The sequence below is a fragment of the Echinococcus granulosus genome, assembly GCF_000524195.1.
Source record: "Echinococcus granulosus chromosome Unknown EG_S00113, whole genome shotgun sequence".
Taxonomy (NCBI): domain Eukaryota; kingdom Metazoa; phylum Platyhelminthes; class Cestoda; order Cyclophyllidea; family Taeniidae; genus Echinococcus; species Echinococcus granulosus.
The window spans coordinates 122,222-136,777 of record NW_020170493.1 but is presented as its reverse complement, the minus strand read 5'-3'; the positions used below and the strand labels follow the sequence as shown (position 1 = coordinate 136,777).

At 42.8% G+C, this 14,556-nt stretch overlaps 1 protein-coding gene across 1 annotated transcript; it reads right to left on the bottom strand. All coding sequences in view use genetic code 11, as the record gives it.

The window, feature by feature from the left end:
- Window positions 1-1,493: 1,493 nt before the first annotated feature.
- Window positions 1,494-12,767, bottom strand: EGR_08631 (U2 small nuclear ribonucleoprotein auxiliary factor subunit-related protein; the record flags this gene model as incomplete). The annotated part of the gene is made up of 15 exons (XM_024497880.1): window positions 1,494-1,609; window positions 1,759-1,895; window positions 2,151-2,328; window positions 2,367-2,648; window positions 2,721-2,988; window positions 3,055-3,093; window positions 3,337-3,451; window positions 3,487-3,547; window positions 4,977-5,429; window positions 5,551-6,026; window positions 6,102-6,186; window positions 7,159-7,369; window positions 7,455-7,718; window positions 8,465-8,550; window positions 12,680-12,767. 15 exons carry the CDS (start codon window positions 12,765-12,767, stop codon window positions 1,494-1,496), a joined length of 2,859 nt encoding a protein of 952 aa, XP_024347705.1.
- Between the last annotated feature and the right edge of the window lie 1,789 nt (window positions 12,768-14,556).

Below are 14,556 nucleotides of genomic sequence, written 5' to 3'. Positions count from 1 at the left end.
CATACACAAAACAATTCTTAGATGCAAATGTGCACACAAGAACAAACTAGTTCAGAAGCCGAGACGTCTTTTGAGTTAACACGATATCTAGTATCGAGGAAAAAACTGTATAACTTATGTTTTCTGACGTATTTTTCGAGATTAAATGAACAAAACAGGTTTGTTGTATGTTTCGTCCCGGAAGAAGACATACAAATCATTTGACCTTAAAATCTCTTTGCCAAACTTCATTATATCAATGTTCCGCTGAACAATAACAAGAAATGCAGTAAAGAGAAATATACACACTTTCAGGTATTTCAGCCGATATGAACTAGGCAGGAGCATAAATAAAGAGAAGAGGAAAGTCAATTGTCATCTTCGATCACGAATATGTCGTGTTCTTCTAAAAGTGCGGCACCTTTCATGCTGATGTAGCCACCGAGGACGATAAAAGGCACCGCGATTCCTAATGACTTCCATACACCATATCGGTCGATTTTTGGTCTCCTGCGCAAAGAACCGCTCATCTAATCACAGGCAATAGGGCAAAAACAGATATTACATTATATGCACCTTTAAAATCAATCGCGGTGTTTGAGAAAAATCGACAGAAGCGCCCTAGACCGTACACCATGGAGGGAGGCTGATTGAGGTCAAAGTTGAAACAAACCTTTTCAGTTAACCAATAAACATCTTAGGGATTCCCCTTCCTTTTACCAAGCGCATCATCAAACATTTTAAAGCACAATAATGAGCAAAAAATTTAAATATAAAAGTGGTAAACAAATACTCCTTATTTTATCTCATTACATCTCTTGTCTTACAATAGCATGGAATACGTACAACAAGAGATGATAGTCAAACTGTGTGGACAAACACCATGCCGCTGTGCTGAATCACAAATTTTAAAAGACTCAAGTGCCCATAAAGGTCAAAATACACTTTGAGCAATACTTTGAACCCCCAGGGTTTCTCCTGATCCACCTCCTGCGTCAGCAATCGCAACGCAGTTAGTACTCTATAAACCGTCCGCGAGCCAGCATTCAATCCCCATCGAAAATGGTGCATCTTGTAATTTCCACTGTATCCAGAGCTTTGTCAACTTTGGGAACCGTATTGGGGGATCAATAGGTGTACTGGCATCTTATTACTCAGCATCTAATATCGAACGGTACTCTACAATTAGGCCTTCTCGTATGTCAATCTTTATAGTTGTTTCGAAGACAGCTTAGTAATGGGACTCATTCAGATCTGGAGTGGCTTCACCTTTTAACACTCTGTGTGCAGAATATGGGACTGGAGTACTTGTTAAAGGCAAACGTCATTTTTAATCATCCTAGCAGATATTATTTCCCCACAGCTTTATCCTTTTCTCTTTAGCCGCAGAAATCCGGATGGATATATTTGAGATTTAGGTACGCCTGCCGCTGTCTGCAATGTGGCTCTTCGAATCCTATCAAAATTCTCAACCATACTACAGAAGAGAAGTGCAAACTGCTGACGCGGACTCACTAAGTGCTCTTCCGGATCGGGAAAGCCTTGCCGTTTATGAGGGCGGTCCCCCTTGCAGTGGGTCGTGCCAGTTCCCTCCAGTCCCCAACCTCGTCCTGATTAAACCGACTGTCACCTACAGCAAAATGATGACGACCCTATTCCCTAAGAGCATAAAGAAGCACTTCTGAATAGATACAAAAATCTATACAAAATGTGCAAATTGTACAGCTGATTAGGACGAGGCAGTTGATGATCATGCTCTGGATCTCAACCGGTGTTAACCCCGTTTTCTTCGATGATGGCGTTTCTTCTGCCGATGTCGATGTCTTCGCCCGGAATCACTGCGAGACGAGGGAGATCGCCGCCTTTTTCGTCGATGACCGTCTGAGTCCTTATCCTGGTTTTTTTTACGTGAGGCTCTACAAAGTGGAAAAGGTGGTATAACAGTCAACCACCCTGTCTGTCAGATGCAAACCCAAACTATTCCACCCTTCCAAAAAAAAACTTTTCAATTTATCCTTTCGTTTACTAATCCAGAAAACTAGCCACGCGGACATCCAATTGGCTGTTTGACAATTCATCCATCAAACACATCTCGTTTACCAATTCACCTAGCCAGCGATCTAGCTATTCAATCCACTACCAACACATTCATTCACATTTATGCTACGAACCTTCTTTTTTCCTTCCTTCGTGACGGCAATTCGGCGAGTCCACGACTCAAGGCTGCCAGAAGATCTCCCGAAGATTCCCGTGGGTTAAGAAAGAGATGCAAAAAGTTGCACCTCCTGTCACCCTTGGGACATAAATCACGCAGATACAGACCTATTTCAGCATTAACACAATGAGTGGCTGAAATATCACCAGCAGTGGTATTTCTACCCACTTACCACAAACTGCAGCCTTCCAACCACCTCCCAGATAGGCTAATCGTGCTGTGATTTGTCTTCCAGCATACCACCGACCATTGAGACGTGCAGCAGCCGTAATCGCCGTAGTATCATCACCAGTGAGTTGAATGTAGACGTTGCCTCTAAGGTGGTCGGCGGCGTTGCGACAACAACGAAGGGCAGAGATTTTGCCACAAGTAACCTCTATCTCTGGACGCACGTCCTCATAGAATACCTCGTAATCAGACTGAAGGTGGGATTCGTCCACTTCTAGAGGATCATCTGGAGGCCACACGATGAGATTTGTCAAGAATGGGACGTTTTGTCAGCAAAAGAACAAAAAAAAACACTTACAACGGAGAGAGAAGTTATCGAACATGTTTTCCAGGATCAAAACAAGACAAGGAGGGCAGAAGACAGATGATTGGAGAACTTTGAGATCAGCTGAATCGATGGGGGGAGTTGGGTGAAAACGAGAGCATCCGTCGCCATAGATACAAGCTCCAGTTTTCCAAAAGAAACTACAAAGTTCCTTGATCCTTGAGGTGGACTCCAAAGGTGGAGCAAATGAGTGATCAAGCGGTGGTTCAGGACGATGGTAGGGAGGCAGATTATCAGAAGACTGCAAAGGGGGTGAAAATTTAAGAAACCATGCATAAGAGGTAATCAAGACCTGATTTAAATGTACCTCTTCTATTCCGTCTCGAAGACGCTGCAGGACTTCACTCTATAAGGAGATAAAACCGCCGTTAAAGGAAAACGAAAATACCACTTAGACAACAACTAGGGGTTAGTTCCTTGTTATGTAAAGAAATTAAAGTCAAAAAATCCCAGTGATATTTTGTACTCATTGCAATCCCGACCAAAACCTTATGAAACCATTAACTGTGAAATGCATGAATGTGCCTGCCTGGGTCTTCCCATTTATCGGTGTTCCGATTTTAATTCTCTCCCCTTCCTGAATTTCTACCGTCTCTTCAAGGATTTTGCGGCTCTTCTCGGCCTCTTCAAGTGCTTTCTTTTGTGCAAAGAGTTCTTGAGCCACCCTTTCGCGCTCTAACCACTTTTGCTCCTCTTTGTCGTGCCTTTAATAAAAGTTACAGTGAAGATATCTTTACACCTCTGTTTTTCTAACTCCTCTTCCGCACGAATTCGAGCCGTCTCCTCTTCGGTGATTTCTTCTAAAAACAGACAAAACAATTTAGTTTAACCGATTAGGAGTTATTTAAAATAAACTAAAGTGTATACCTGGCTGTGAGTTGGCTTCTCGTAATTGTGCATTTTTTTGGCGAAGACACTGACGTTTTAGTTTCTTTCGCAGCTTTCTTTGCTGCTTATGGCTTCAGAGACATTTATAAAGGACTAATATTAACCTTAAACGAGTACACTGGGTGTCCATTTCCATCCCTTAACCTACAGCACTAGCCATCGGAAAATGTGTACTATTCCACATTCAAGGATGTCCTTAAATCAAGGTTAAGTTCATTATCAGCATCATTAAATAAGTTGTACATTAAAAATCAACCAAAAACTGATTGCAATAATTGAAAACGCTACAAAGATATTGTACTGGCTACTTGAATTTAATTGCTTTGTTTGCTGTCCGTAACTTGTATCTTTTTTTATTCCTGTTATTCGGTCTGTGAGGAGTTTAATGAGAACTTTTCCATAACTTTAACTGTTTAATAATTTAAAACTGCACAATGTACTTGCTTATCTGGTAACTTATGTCAACGATTAACACTAGCATTTATTACCATACATTGCACGATTTCCAGGCTAGTGTTCAACAATACCTTCTTCGGTTCCTAAGCCATTTAATGAAAGCAAAGATAGTGAATGACTTTTAAAGAAGGACCGTTCAAAGCTTGTTTTCTTCTTAAAGCAGTTTGTTGCTTTTCCTTACAGTAAGATTATCTTTTATCTCTCGGTATCGGCGAGGAGACACTTTTGTCTTGGCCTTTGCACCATGCCAGGTAGGTTGGCCTTTGGGCCATGCCAGTAGCCCAAATACCTTCTTACTTGCCAATTATGCTCGAATATCAGGTTTTATTTTTGTTTTCAGGGAAGTATCTGGACGCTACACCCTAGTCCTTTTCAATAGAACAGCTTACATTGAGATGCTTTGAATAAAGCCCCAACTTTTGCAACTCCTTAAAACAGTTCTTAAATTTTAAGTTATTTTGGTCCCATCTAGCACCTCGAGTCTCAACAAAGTCGTGATGTCACCAAACTGATAGAATAACTGGGCCGCCATTAGCACGCACCGAAAGTCATGCCAATTGTGGAATGCGGACCTGCACACTCTGGATTTCTCGCATACTTAAGCCTTCAGTTAAACAAAGCACTTGACTATTGCATATTATTGGTCTATTGCTGTTTGAAATTAAATTAGCATACCTTAATTGTTTCACAACATCATAATAAAAAACAGAGTTGCCGCCTTTCAAAATATTTATTTACAAATTAAATCACCACAATAATAACCACCACCGGCATTAACATGCGCACACGACACAGTAAAATAGATTTGAAAATGGGAAATTAAATAGGATTACCAACTTAATAAACTAGGATTAGGTCAGGCTATCAAGTGCGTCTTAAGATGACGTCGTAGGCTCTGCGCCAGTCCGAATGTCCGTCCGCACACCGGACACATCATCGCTGCCACTCCACATTCACTTTGGTCTGCTCCTTCCCCCATTGATAGGGTTGAAGGTAGGGATGGAGGCGGCGGACGCGTGCGGAGGGCGAGGCGTTCGGGATTTGGCTCCACCACAGGACTACCGGCGGAACGAAGGAGGCTGTTGCTGATGTCCTCCGCCTGACGATCGTTACCGCGCATCGAGGCAATCTCCTCGTCACGCAGGTACTCCTCGGCTCCTGTCTCCACTGCTACCGCTACCCCCGACTCCGGCCCCACTGTCGGCATTGTCGAAGATGCCAGACCTGTAGTGCGCTGGCGCTTAAGGCTGACTCGATGCACGCGCTCCATGTGGCGCTCGCGATTTGATTTGGTGGAGAAGGACTTGGTGCAGCGCGTGCAGGTGAAGGGCTTGTGGGCTGAAGGGGTCAGAGTGGTCATTCTTAGTAATAGCACAATCGATGTATCTCTTCTGTGCCTATTACTCCCACTAATTAGAGGTCAGAAATTCCATATTTATAACGCTCTCAAAGGACTCACGCGTGTGTGTGAGGATGTGGCGTTTTAAAGAGCTGTTCCACGGAAACTTTTGGTTGCATCCATCCACCGGACATGTGATCAATTTAGGCGCGTCTTTGTAGGAGTTCTTTTTCCGATTTGTCGTCTGCGGAATCATAATTTTTGGCAGCGTCGGTGGCGGTGGCGGCAGTGGTGGTTGTTGCAATGTCGGTGAAAGGGGAGGACAGGTTGTGAAGGCAGTCGTTCTCATCATCAAGAGTTGGAAGAGTGAAGAGATTCCATCAAATCCTATCAACGAAGGGGCCATAACTTCCGGTGTTGGTAGTGGTAGTGCTGACGTTGGCGGTAGTGGAGGAGGAGGAGGAGGAGGAAGCAATGGTGGGGTTAGGGGTGGCTGCGGTGGCAATGTAGGCAGTTGCTCGTGTTTTATCGACAAATCCAGAGCCTCCACCTCATCCCCTTTTGCTGAGGTATTTAAGCTTCGTTTCCGTAGCATTCTTTTAGTTAGCAAAAAAAATTCAATTATTCGCGACGTATGTAAAGCTTTAGCACTTTTATTAGGATGAACCCACCTTTTGTAACGCAAAAAACGTCGTCGTCGCTTGATGAGAAGATCCCGCAATTTCGACTCTGGTTGCCAAAGGTGTTTGCCTAAATCTGGAAAGCAAAGACACAAATTATTCGTGTAAAAGTCCCGAGTTCTACTTATTACGGGAGTTGTCTGAATCATGTTTTTAAAAATTGTGCACTTGCTACTGATATTTGTTTCAGCAGACTTTCCAAGCTTATGTTAAGGGGAATTGATGTTAACATCTACTACGAGCATTCCTCCAAATACCTACCACTTATGTTTATTTCTGCAAAGTAGTTAAAATATTTAGGGTTAGATTTGCATTTCGCAGTGAATAGCTGCGTCTACAGTGGACCACACACTTGAACTCGGTGATGGACTTGTGAGTGTGTACTTTACAAGCTTTAATTAGATAGAGAGTGGATTAATTAAGAACTTTTTAATAAGTCCCTTATTTTCTAGGTACAGCGGCTCCAAATCAACAAGTACTTCTCATGGTAAATAATTCCCCCACCTGTCCATCTGAATCGCTTGGCAGTTGTCAGTCAGTTGATTTTTTCATTTTCCAAATGCACAAAAACTTTTTAGTAAATAGAACAACTTCTTGACTATTGATTAGACATTAAGGCAAATCTACGCGCCTTTAAATGCTTTGTTCTTCCTTTTGATTGCATGCAACATTTCTCTGAGGCAAGGAATTGGCGCACGATTCTAAAAACCAAAAAGAAGTTATACGCCAGATCTTAAAAAATTAGCAGCGCCTTAAATTTCAGCGCTCTGCATTACTTTTACTGTTATTACCTTTCCAAGGAGATTTTCGATAGCATGTGGATTGTTATTCATCTTGCCATCATAAACAGTGGATGCCACCTCCATGGATGCCGTAGAGTTGTTCAACTGGTGGGAAGTTCGTCGGTGTCGGCTCAAGTTTCCATTTGTGGTGAACGCCTTGTCACACAGGCTGCATGCAAAAGGTCTGTGATCTGGGCAAAGTAGTCGTTTGATTACGCCTACTTATGTTAAATAAGTAAAAGTGATTTTACAAGAAAAGTGAATACTTGTATGAGTCAGGAGATGCCTTTCCAAAGAGCTATTCGAGCTCAACTCGCTTGCACAGAAGCAACAAACGTGCTTGCCATCCTCTCGACGTTGATTGTTCTGGTGCTGCTGCAGGTGGGAGGTGAGTTCAGCTCTCGTCGTGATGTTTGCAGTGGAACAAAGGGGACAGTTGAAGAGCTCGACACCATCTTTGTATGCGTAGGGCTGGAGCTTAAAATCCAATTGCAAGGAGACCAATTTTTCAATTTATAAATATTGTAAGCGATGAGAGTTAAAAAATAAAAGCATGCCACACCTTGATATCCTCTCGATTCCTCTTTTTTAAATCCCAGATCTCTGAATCCTCTACAGAAGGCGGAGGCCCTGGAATCCCCTCCTCAGCAAAACTTGAAGTAAATTGACGATGTATAATTTTGGAAATCAGATGATCGGAGAGGCGAACCAAATCGAAAGTCGTTGGCGGCGGCGGTGGTGGTGGGGGTGGTGGTGGCGGCAGGGGGAGATTATTTGTAAAAAAGCCCTCCAAAAACGTGATTGGTGGTGTCGAATTGATGATTTGCTAACAATATCAACAAAGAATCAAGGTTTTTGAATTTGTGCGTAAAATATACTTGAAATGCCGTTTGAAACTTGAAAACTTGTAGCAAATCACGCTATTTACCAGTAATTTTAACAGAATGAGTTTAGCATATGTCTTTAAGAGAAAAACCTTGTGTAGTGCAATTGGTTCTACTGAGTTCTTTACAGCTCATGTATGGTGGTGGCCTTGAACGGCTGTAAAAGATCCACTACTCAGAAGCTGACATGGCGTCACATTATCTCGACGTCAAGCCTCGTCAAGGAAATTGTGGGATAAACTGGCGACAGCTCCTGTTTTGTTGAATAATGTTAGGTCTCATCAACTGAGAAAGCTTTAAATGAGACGTTCAAAAATGAAGCCATATAATTTGTGACTTCTTCGTTACTAAGGTGAAAGCATGGCTTCTCGAGAATATTTGACTCGATTTTTGCCCGTCGCAAGCAAGTGACACGTGTACTCCATCATCGCATGATGAATGGTATTGTTGAATTAAATTTTTAGGCAAAAAAATTTAAACGCCAGAGGTTTTTTTTTGCATTTGCGCTTGAGAGACACTTAAAACGGTCAATTTGAGAGGGCAAGTGCAGATGACCTTAAGAGACTTACGAAGAGTCTCTCTCGTTGGGTCTGATGCGTCGCGCAAGCTTTAAAACTTAACATGTCGCTTATTCTATTTTTAAAACTCCTTTAAATTACGGCATTGCTACAAAGAAACTTGGACTCACGCCGACCGGTGGCGAGTGGAACAGGGCGCAGTTGGCACCGTACGCTTCCGAGGCGTTCAAAAATTGGGACTCCACAAAGTGCGTGCCTGTAAGGAGGTAAGAGGACATTACTTCAATTAGACTATTCGCTACAAGAAGTGGACCAAGGAGCGTAGGCATTAGTTTATGAAGCGGAGTATCTACCAATCACACGCCTCCTGCGTGTCTATTGGTCAGTGTGAGCACTCGTGCTCAACACCGCACTGGAATGCGATTGGTTGAGGAGTAAGAAGGGAATCCAGAAGCGACTAAGGGAGTTTTAAAATTCACAAAGATGAAGTTTGGATAATTTTTACCAATTTTTAGATGGAATAACATCCTTTCTTCTTGGTTCCTTAGGGTAGCTGAAATTAATAGTCCATGCCTAATAGTTTATGGAGGCGGTGACGGTTTTTCTTTTTAGTAGAATTCTTTTATCACAGGCGATAAGATTATAAAAAATTTGACTTTTGTGTTTAAATTGCCCATGTTTTTCAAAAAAAGCAAACTTTTAAAAACGAAATAGCATACACGAATTCGCTCAACCATTATCCGCGATTCCGTGTACGATCAACAAAAAGAAGAGATATGAATCAGCCAACTAAGAGTGGAATAAGCTGAGCTGCAGACTACAATAAAGGAGGTAGAAGAGCCAAATAGCTGATGATGGTGGAAAAGAGGCTCAGAGATGTCCATGGGAGATGGCTTGGTGTGTGGAGGTCAGAAAGTTAATTGCCTACTACCCATTTTGCAGTCTTAAAGCACAGACGCACCACCTCATCCCCGAATGACTGCGCTCCGTGTGTGTTCTCTTTTGCTTACTTTCTGAAAGTCAAGCCTGGGATCTCTCTATTGGATTTTAATCTGTCCTCCTCAAATGTGTGCAAGAAAAAGTTTGTCTTCTTTCCATCCTCGAGAAAGAGACATAAGTAGTGATTTTATGGAAAGAACGCAACACAAGTCCTCGTACCTTACACCACTGCAAATCTTGACCGCGGAAAGACCTCTATTACCCTTCGTGAAGTAACGGTTGCAAATGCTACCTCATTCTCACCTCCACCCTAACCGTCACTGTCAGAGAAGCATTTATTTTGACTGTAGCCGTATCTACTGGAATCTTTATTTTGCTGCCAGCTTAAACCAGCATATTCTTTACAGGCCCATTAAGGCATATCTCCTAGCATTGTCACAGTTTCGACACTTGAGCTTTCCCTCTGGAGTCGTTATCAGACGTGTCGCAAATCCTTATGCCACCATGGCATAAGTCAACGCCCACTTCAATCGCCAAACAATTCTTTCTACTACTCTGCAAATTTAAAGAAGCTATTCGGCACAATTCTCTCACTTGCACGCAAATAGCACATGGGTCGTCTTCTTCTGTCCTCCCTCTCCCCCCCCCCTCCCGCACCTCCTCCCCAAACTGGATGTAAAATTTGGCAGGAGCTTTCTGACACAAGGGGAAGTCAGTCACGCAACAATGCTTACGCTAAGCCTTTATGCTATGTCTAAGTGGGGGTGGAGAATAGGCTTAATATTTCTGGTGCCTTACCGGGCCTCCCTCTCCGCCTCCCAGTTGCTCTCTGTCTTGTCGCACCGCTGCAAAAGGCGACACGGTGGACAACGACATGCAAAAACACCTGCGCTTGAGAAGTACACTCGATGTACACGCAATGCATGCAGGTGTGACACGAAAACTCATTCATCAACTTAACTTTTATTAGCCTAACTCCGCTAACGCCCCCCCCTTCTCCAAGGCTCTGTGTGGTTTGGCCATTTGGTACTCCCCTCACCCTCCCTCCCTCCCCAAACCTGTGTGCGGGTGTGTGCTTGGAAATGCAAAAAGGTGGGTCGGATAATTTTCCACTTTTTGAAATACGTCTTGTCTTAATTTTCTTTTTGTAATCTAATCAACTAATTGTTAGAATTAGTACAATTTTACCAAGGGATTTTTGCATTCTTTTTCATAATAATTTATGAAAATTTAACTGGAAAAAAATCTGAGTGGAAAATTGAGAAAAAAGGTTGCGCGAAGACTCATAACGAAATTGAATTACATGGCTTAATCGATCAAATTGATTTATTGATTTCTTGTCAGGCCGGCGAGTAAACAGCTGAGCGCCACTCGGAGGCTTGCGCGCGGGGCAGTGGGAGGGGAGTGACCGTAAAATATCGATTTCTTCCCCAAAGAAAAGTTAAATTATGTTGTCATGCCTTTGACAGGTTGATTTAAAAGTATTTTTTTTATTTATTTGGATAGGTCATGTGATTGGGGTGCTCAGCTGACACTGCTTGACATTGATAAACAACTTGCCAATTCCCTGTTAAAATCAAGCCCTTAGGTAGAGATACATAACTAAGCAAAGAAAATATTGAAAAGAAAGAAACCTGAGTTGTCAAGTTGTGTCTAGTGACCAAATGGGTGTTTGACAAGGCCCGATGTGAAAGAAAATACTTTTTAATCATGTGCAATCAGTAGTCATGTTGTTTGAATAAATAATTTGCAAAAATACAATCAAAATGGTAGAATAGTAAGTCGAGGACGTGAAATAGGAAATGACAACAGGTAAAACTACCTGTTGAATTAGCATGACAGCCTTATCGACTTTTCTGTGAGACTGACAGCAAGCAGCTGTCAGATGCTGAGCTCGGATGGAAATCAGTTGGCACCTTACTTCGAGTTACTTCAATTATTACAAAAAAACCACGCCTTCTCATGATAGCTGTCACCCCTGTTATACGCAATTATCAGTATTTTGACAACAACGCCATGCGAGTAAAGTCCCACGGCAACTGGATGTGAATTGGTGCTAATGCGAGCCCTGTCTCCAAATCAAAGCAACATGTCACTAGACGGGTGAGGCGGCGGGGGAGGGGGAAGTCTTGTGGAGAATGGGATAAGTGATCTCAGCCCATCTGTGCAGCGTTTAGCTTGGAACCTGGGCTCTCCCCTTATCAGATGGCTTTGCGGTGAGCAGTTGGCGTGTGTGTGTGTGTGCGCGTGGTAGCACGGAAAGACGGATCCTATCAGTCCCCCAAGACCACGTAAGACCACGGCAACAAACGCGAGGATTGTGGTGGCATATGGGCGCTGATGGACACGCCCTTCCTCCTCTCTGATTGGTCTGCGCTCATCGATTTACTTTTCACCTCTTGGGGCAAAAGTATCGGGCCTAAGGGGCATTTTTCGACTCCGGGGAAGCGGGACAAGTTGAAAATGAGCACACAGGGAGAGAGAGAGAGGAGGGGAATAAGAGGGTTTAGTGTTGCACAATGTCCAGAATTGAGCCTGAAACGTGTGGTTCCTTGCCTGTGTCGCCAGTCCTCGGCCCCCCTTCTTCCCCGAAAAACCGTGATATTTTCCCAGAATGTAAATCTCTAGGAGGACAGACCGGGGGCTGGTGTAAGTGGCTGAGTGGTTAACTAGGTCATCGTTTGAGTCGCCTGCTCAGCCTTCGTAAATGAGGAGGAGGTAGCAACTGGTGGGAGAAGCCAAGGTTTGCCCTCCCGAACATGATAAATCGGCCATTTTTAGCAAATAAAGCATTGCTTTCAGTTAAAAATTTCATTATTTCTTGCTTTTTAAGCTATCTGTTTTAGACAGTTTTATGGACTGATAAATCATACGTCACATATATGTGACGCAAGGGGCGAATGGGTTAACTTCTGTCCGTAGTATCAGTGCTAAATATGGAAGAATCCCATCCTAACACAGAGTTCGTCAGGTAGCCTAATTAATCTTGGGTAACGGTTAATGAATTACTCTTTTGTGGCAAGTTTAGGAAGAATGCTATTAATGAACGGATTTCGATAAATTTTCTGACTATTTTTAATGAAAGTCAAGGAAAATAAATGACACTTGCACCAAGCCTTTATATTTTTTCCATTAGACCCTAAAATTTACGTAGCAGTTTAGATTAGAGAAGTAGGGGATGGCTGTCAAGTCCCTGATTGGGAGAGGTCAAAAGTTGACTTAAGCAGGCCTCCAATTTTCAGGTTACTACTTTCCTCCTCACCCGTGCTTAAGTTTAAAAAAGTTGCTAATACTTTTTTTTTGGATTTTTGGATTTTTATCCTCACAGTATAATATTTATTTCAATGTATTTGTTCCAGGTACTTTTTGATTAGGGAATACCAAATAAAAAAAACTGGGGAATCTTCTAAACAAAAGGAAGGACGGGGAGGGGGATAATGACTTACCGAAAAAGAAGACATGCATCCGATTAGTGGCGTTGCTGCTTCTGGTGCTGGTGCTGCTGCTACTGCTGCTGCGCAGATAGGCGTACATGTCAAGGAGTAATCTACATTCCCCCCATTAGTGGTGTACTTGCACGAGAAATTAACATAATCCCCGTCGCAGAGGCTTCTGGTCTGTGTGATCATCGTCGTCCTATTATCTCTCTCTTACTTTTCATTTTCCTCACCTAATTCCCGCCTGCTTTTGCCTCCCTAGCCCAATTCCTCCACCCAACAGTGGGCATCTGGGCTAGTTTTACTCCCGATTATTGATTTATGGATTTGTAAGAAGGGTGACAGTTGTCATGGTGCCAAGGCAATTGTAGATAAAAAGGAGCTGGTGACACTTGATTGCATGAATGACATGTTTGGCAACTTGTTCGGTGAAATTTGTGTCGACGAATGAAATAAAAGGAGGCTGAGTTGGAAAAAATGGGCAATTTGCTAGTTTATTCAAAAAAAGTCTGTTAAAGAGTTTCTATTTGGTGAGCAGGCGGATTACCGGCCAGTTTAAGGAGATTGGATGGAGGTGCAGGGAGGTGGAGGTAAAGGGGCAAAGGGGAAAAAGCCTCAATGTTGAAGTATTACGTCGTTTTGTTAAAAAATTGCATTTTTGGGGGAGTAAAGCATGAAGAGTCAAAAAAATGAGATAATCAGACGTACCTCTTGTGGGTCGAATCTGTTTTCTGCGATGGCTCTCTGAGTTGGACGCCATTGAGGTGCGGTGAGGTGAGGTGAGGTGACACGAGGCGGAGTGAGGCGAAGTGATCAGAGCCTTCCTCTGAGCAGTTGTGTGCCACGCGTGCTCAAGCCTGTGTGCTTTGGGCGTAGCCCGCTAGGCGGTGCAGAAGAGGCGAAGGAAGAGGAGTAGGAGAAGAAGGAAGCGAAGAAGGCAGCAAGAGGGGAGAGGCGAGAGGGGGGTAGTCGATAGTGTGTAACACGAACACCACCAGCACCTGCTCAGGTGGAATTCGTGCGTGTGCGTGTGCGAGACGTGGAAGGAAATGTCAAACACACGGATAATGCACGCGTGCCTATCAGGCTACCTTTCCCAGTCTAAGTGACCGTATTTGCATCGGTCCTAATCGCCTGATCAGATAGTACTGAGAATAGCCAATAAGATGGAAATAATAATAGGCAATATTCGAAATTTTTTATCTCACTTAAAAGGCAATTTGTAACTAAGATATCTTATGAATGAAAGGTAGTTGATTGTCTAATGAATCTTGGCTAAGCCATGAGCGTTCGATCTGGCTAATTTCATTGCCTAAAACTCTCAACTTATAATCCCTTCAACCCTAGTAATTCACCTTCTGCGAACCACTTTGCTAGTAGGAAACCCTCGACTGTTAATGAAGGGGATTATAAAACCCTTTTCCCGAAAGCTCAGCCCCATCAGCGGACAGTGAAGTACAAAAATTGTGGATGAGCAGTTGAAGATCATAAAGGAATATTTAATGTTGCAAATAAATACAAGTCGGTTCACTTTTTTAGTACATTTAGGGAATGAGCAAAAGAACTCTGCAGACTGGGTGAGAATATCGCAATCAGGAACTACATTTTGGAGAAGCCAAAAAATATGACTACTGATACTTTATTAGTACAAAAGGCATATGATTATTTCTTGGCGTTCTGCTTACAAATCACAAGCTTGCTGAATTTTTTTTTAAAAGAAAAACTTTTTTAAGGAAAACTTATGACGTCTGCATGGCAATTTTTTGTCCCTCGAAATCGTCGTTTTTCTGTCAACACCAACATATAGAGTTCTGACAGGTGGATAAAAAACGAGTAATTCTTCAGCACTAAATAAAAAGATGTAAACAAACACCATATTTTAAAGA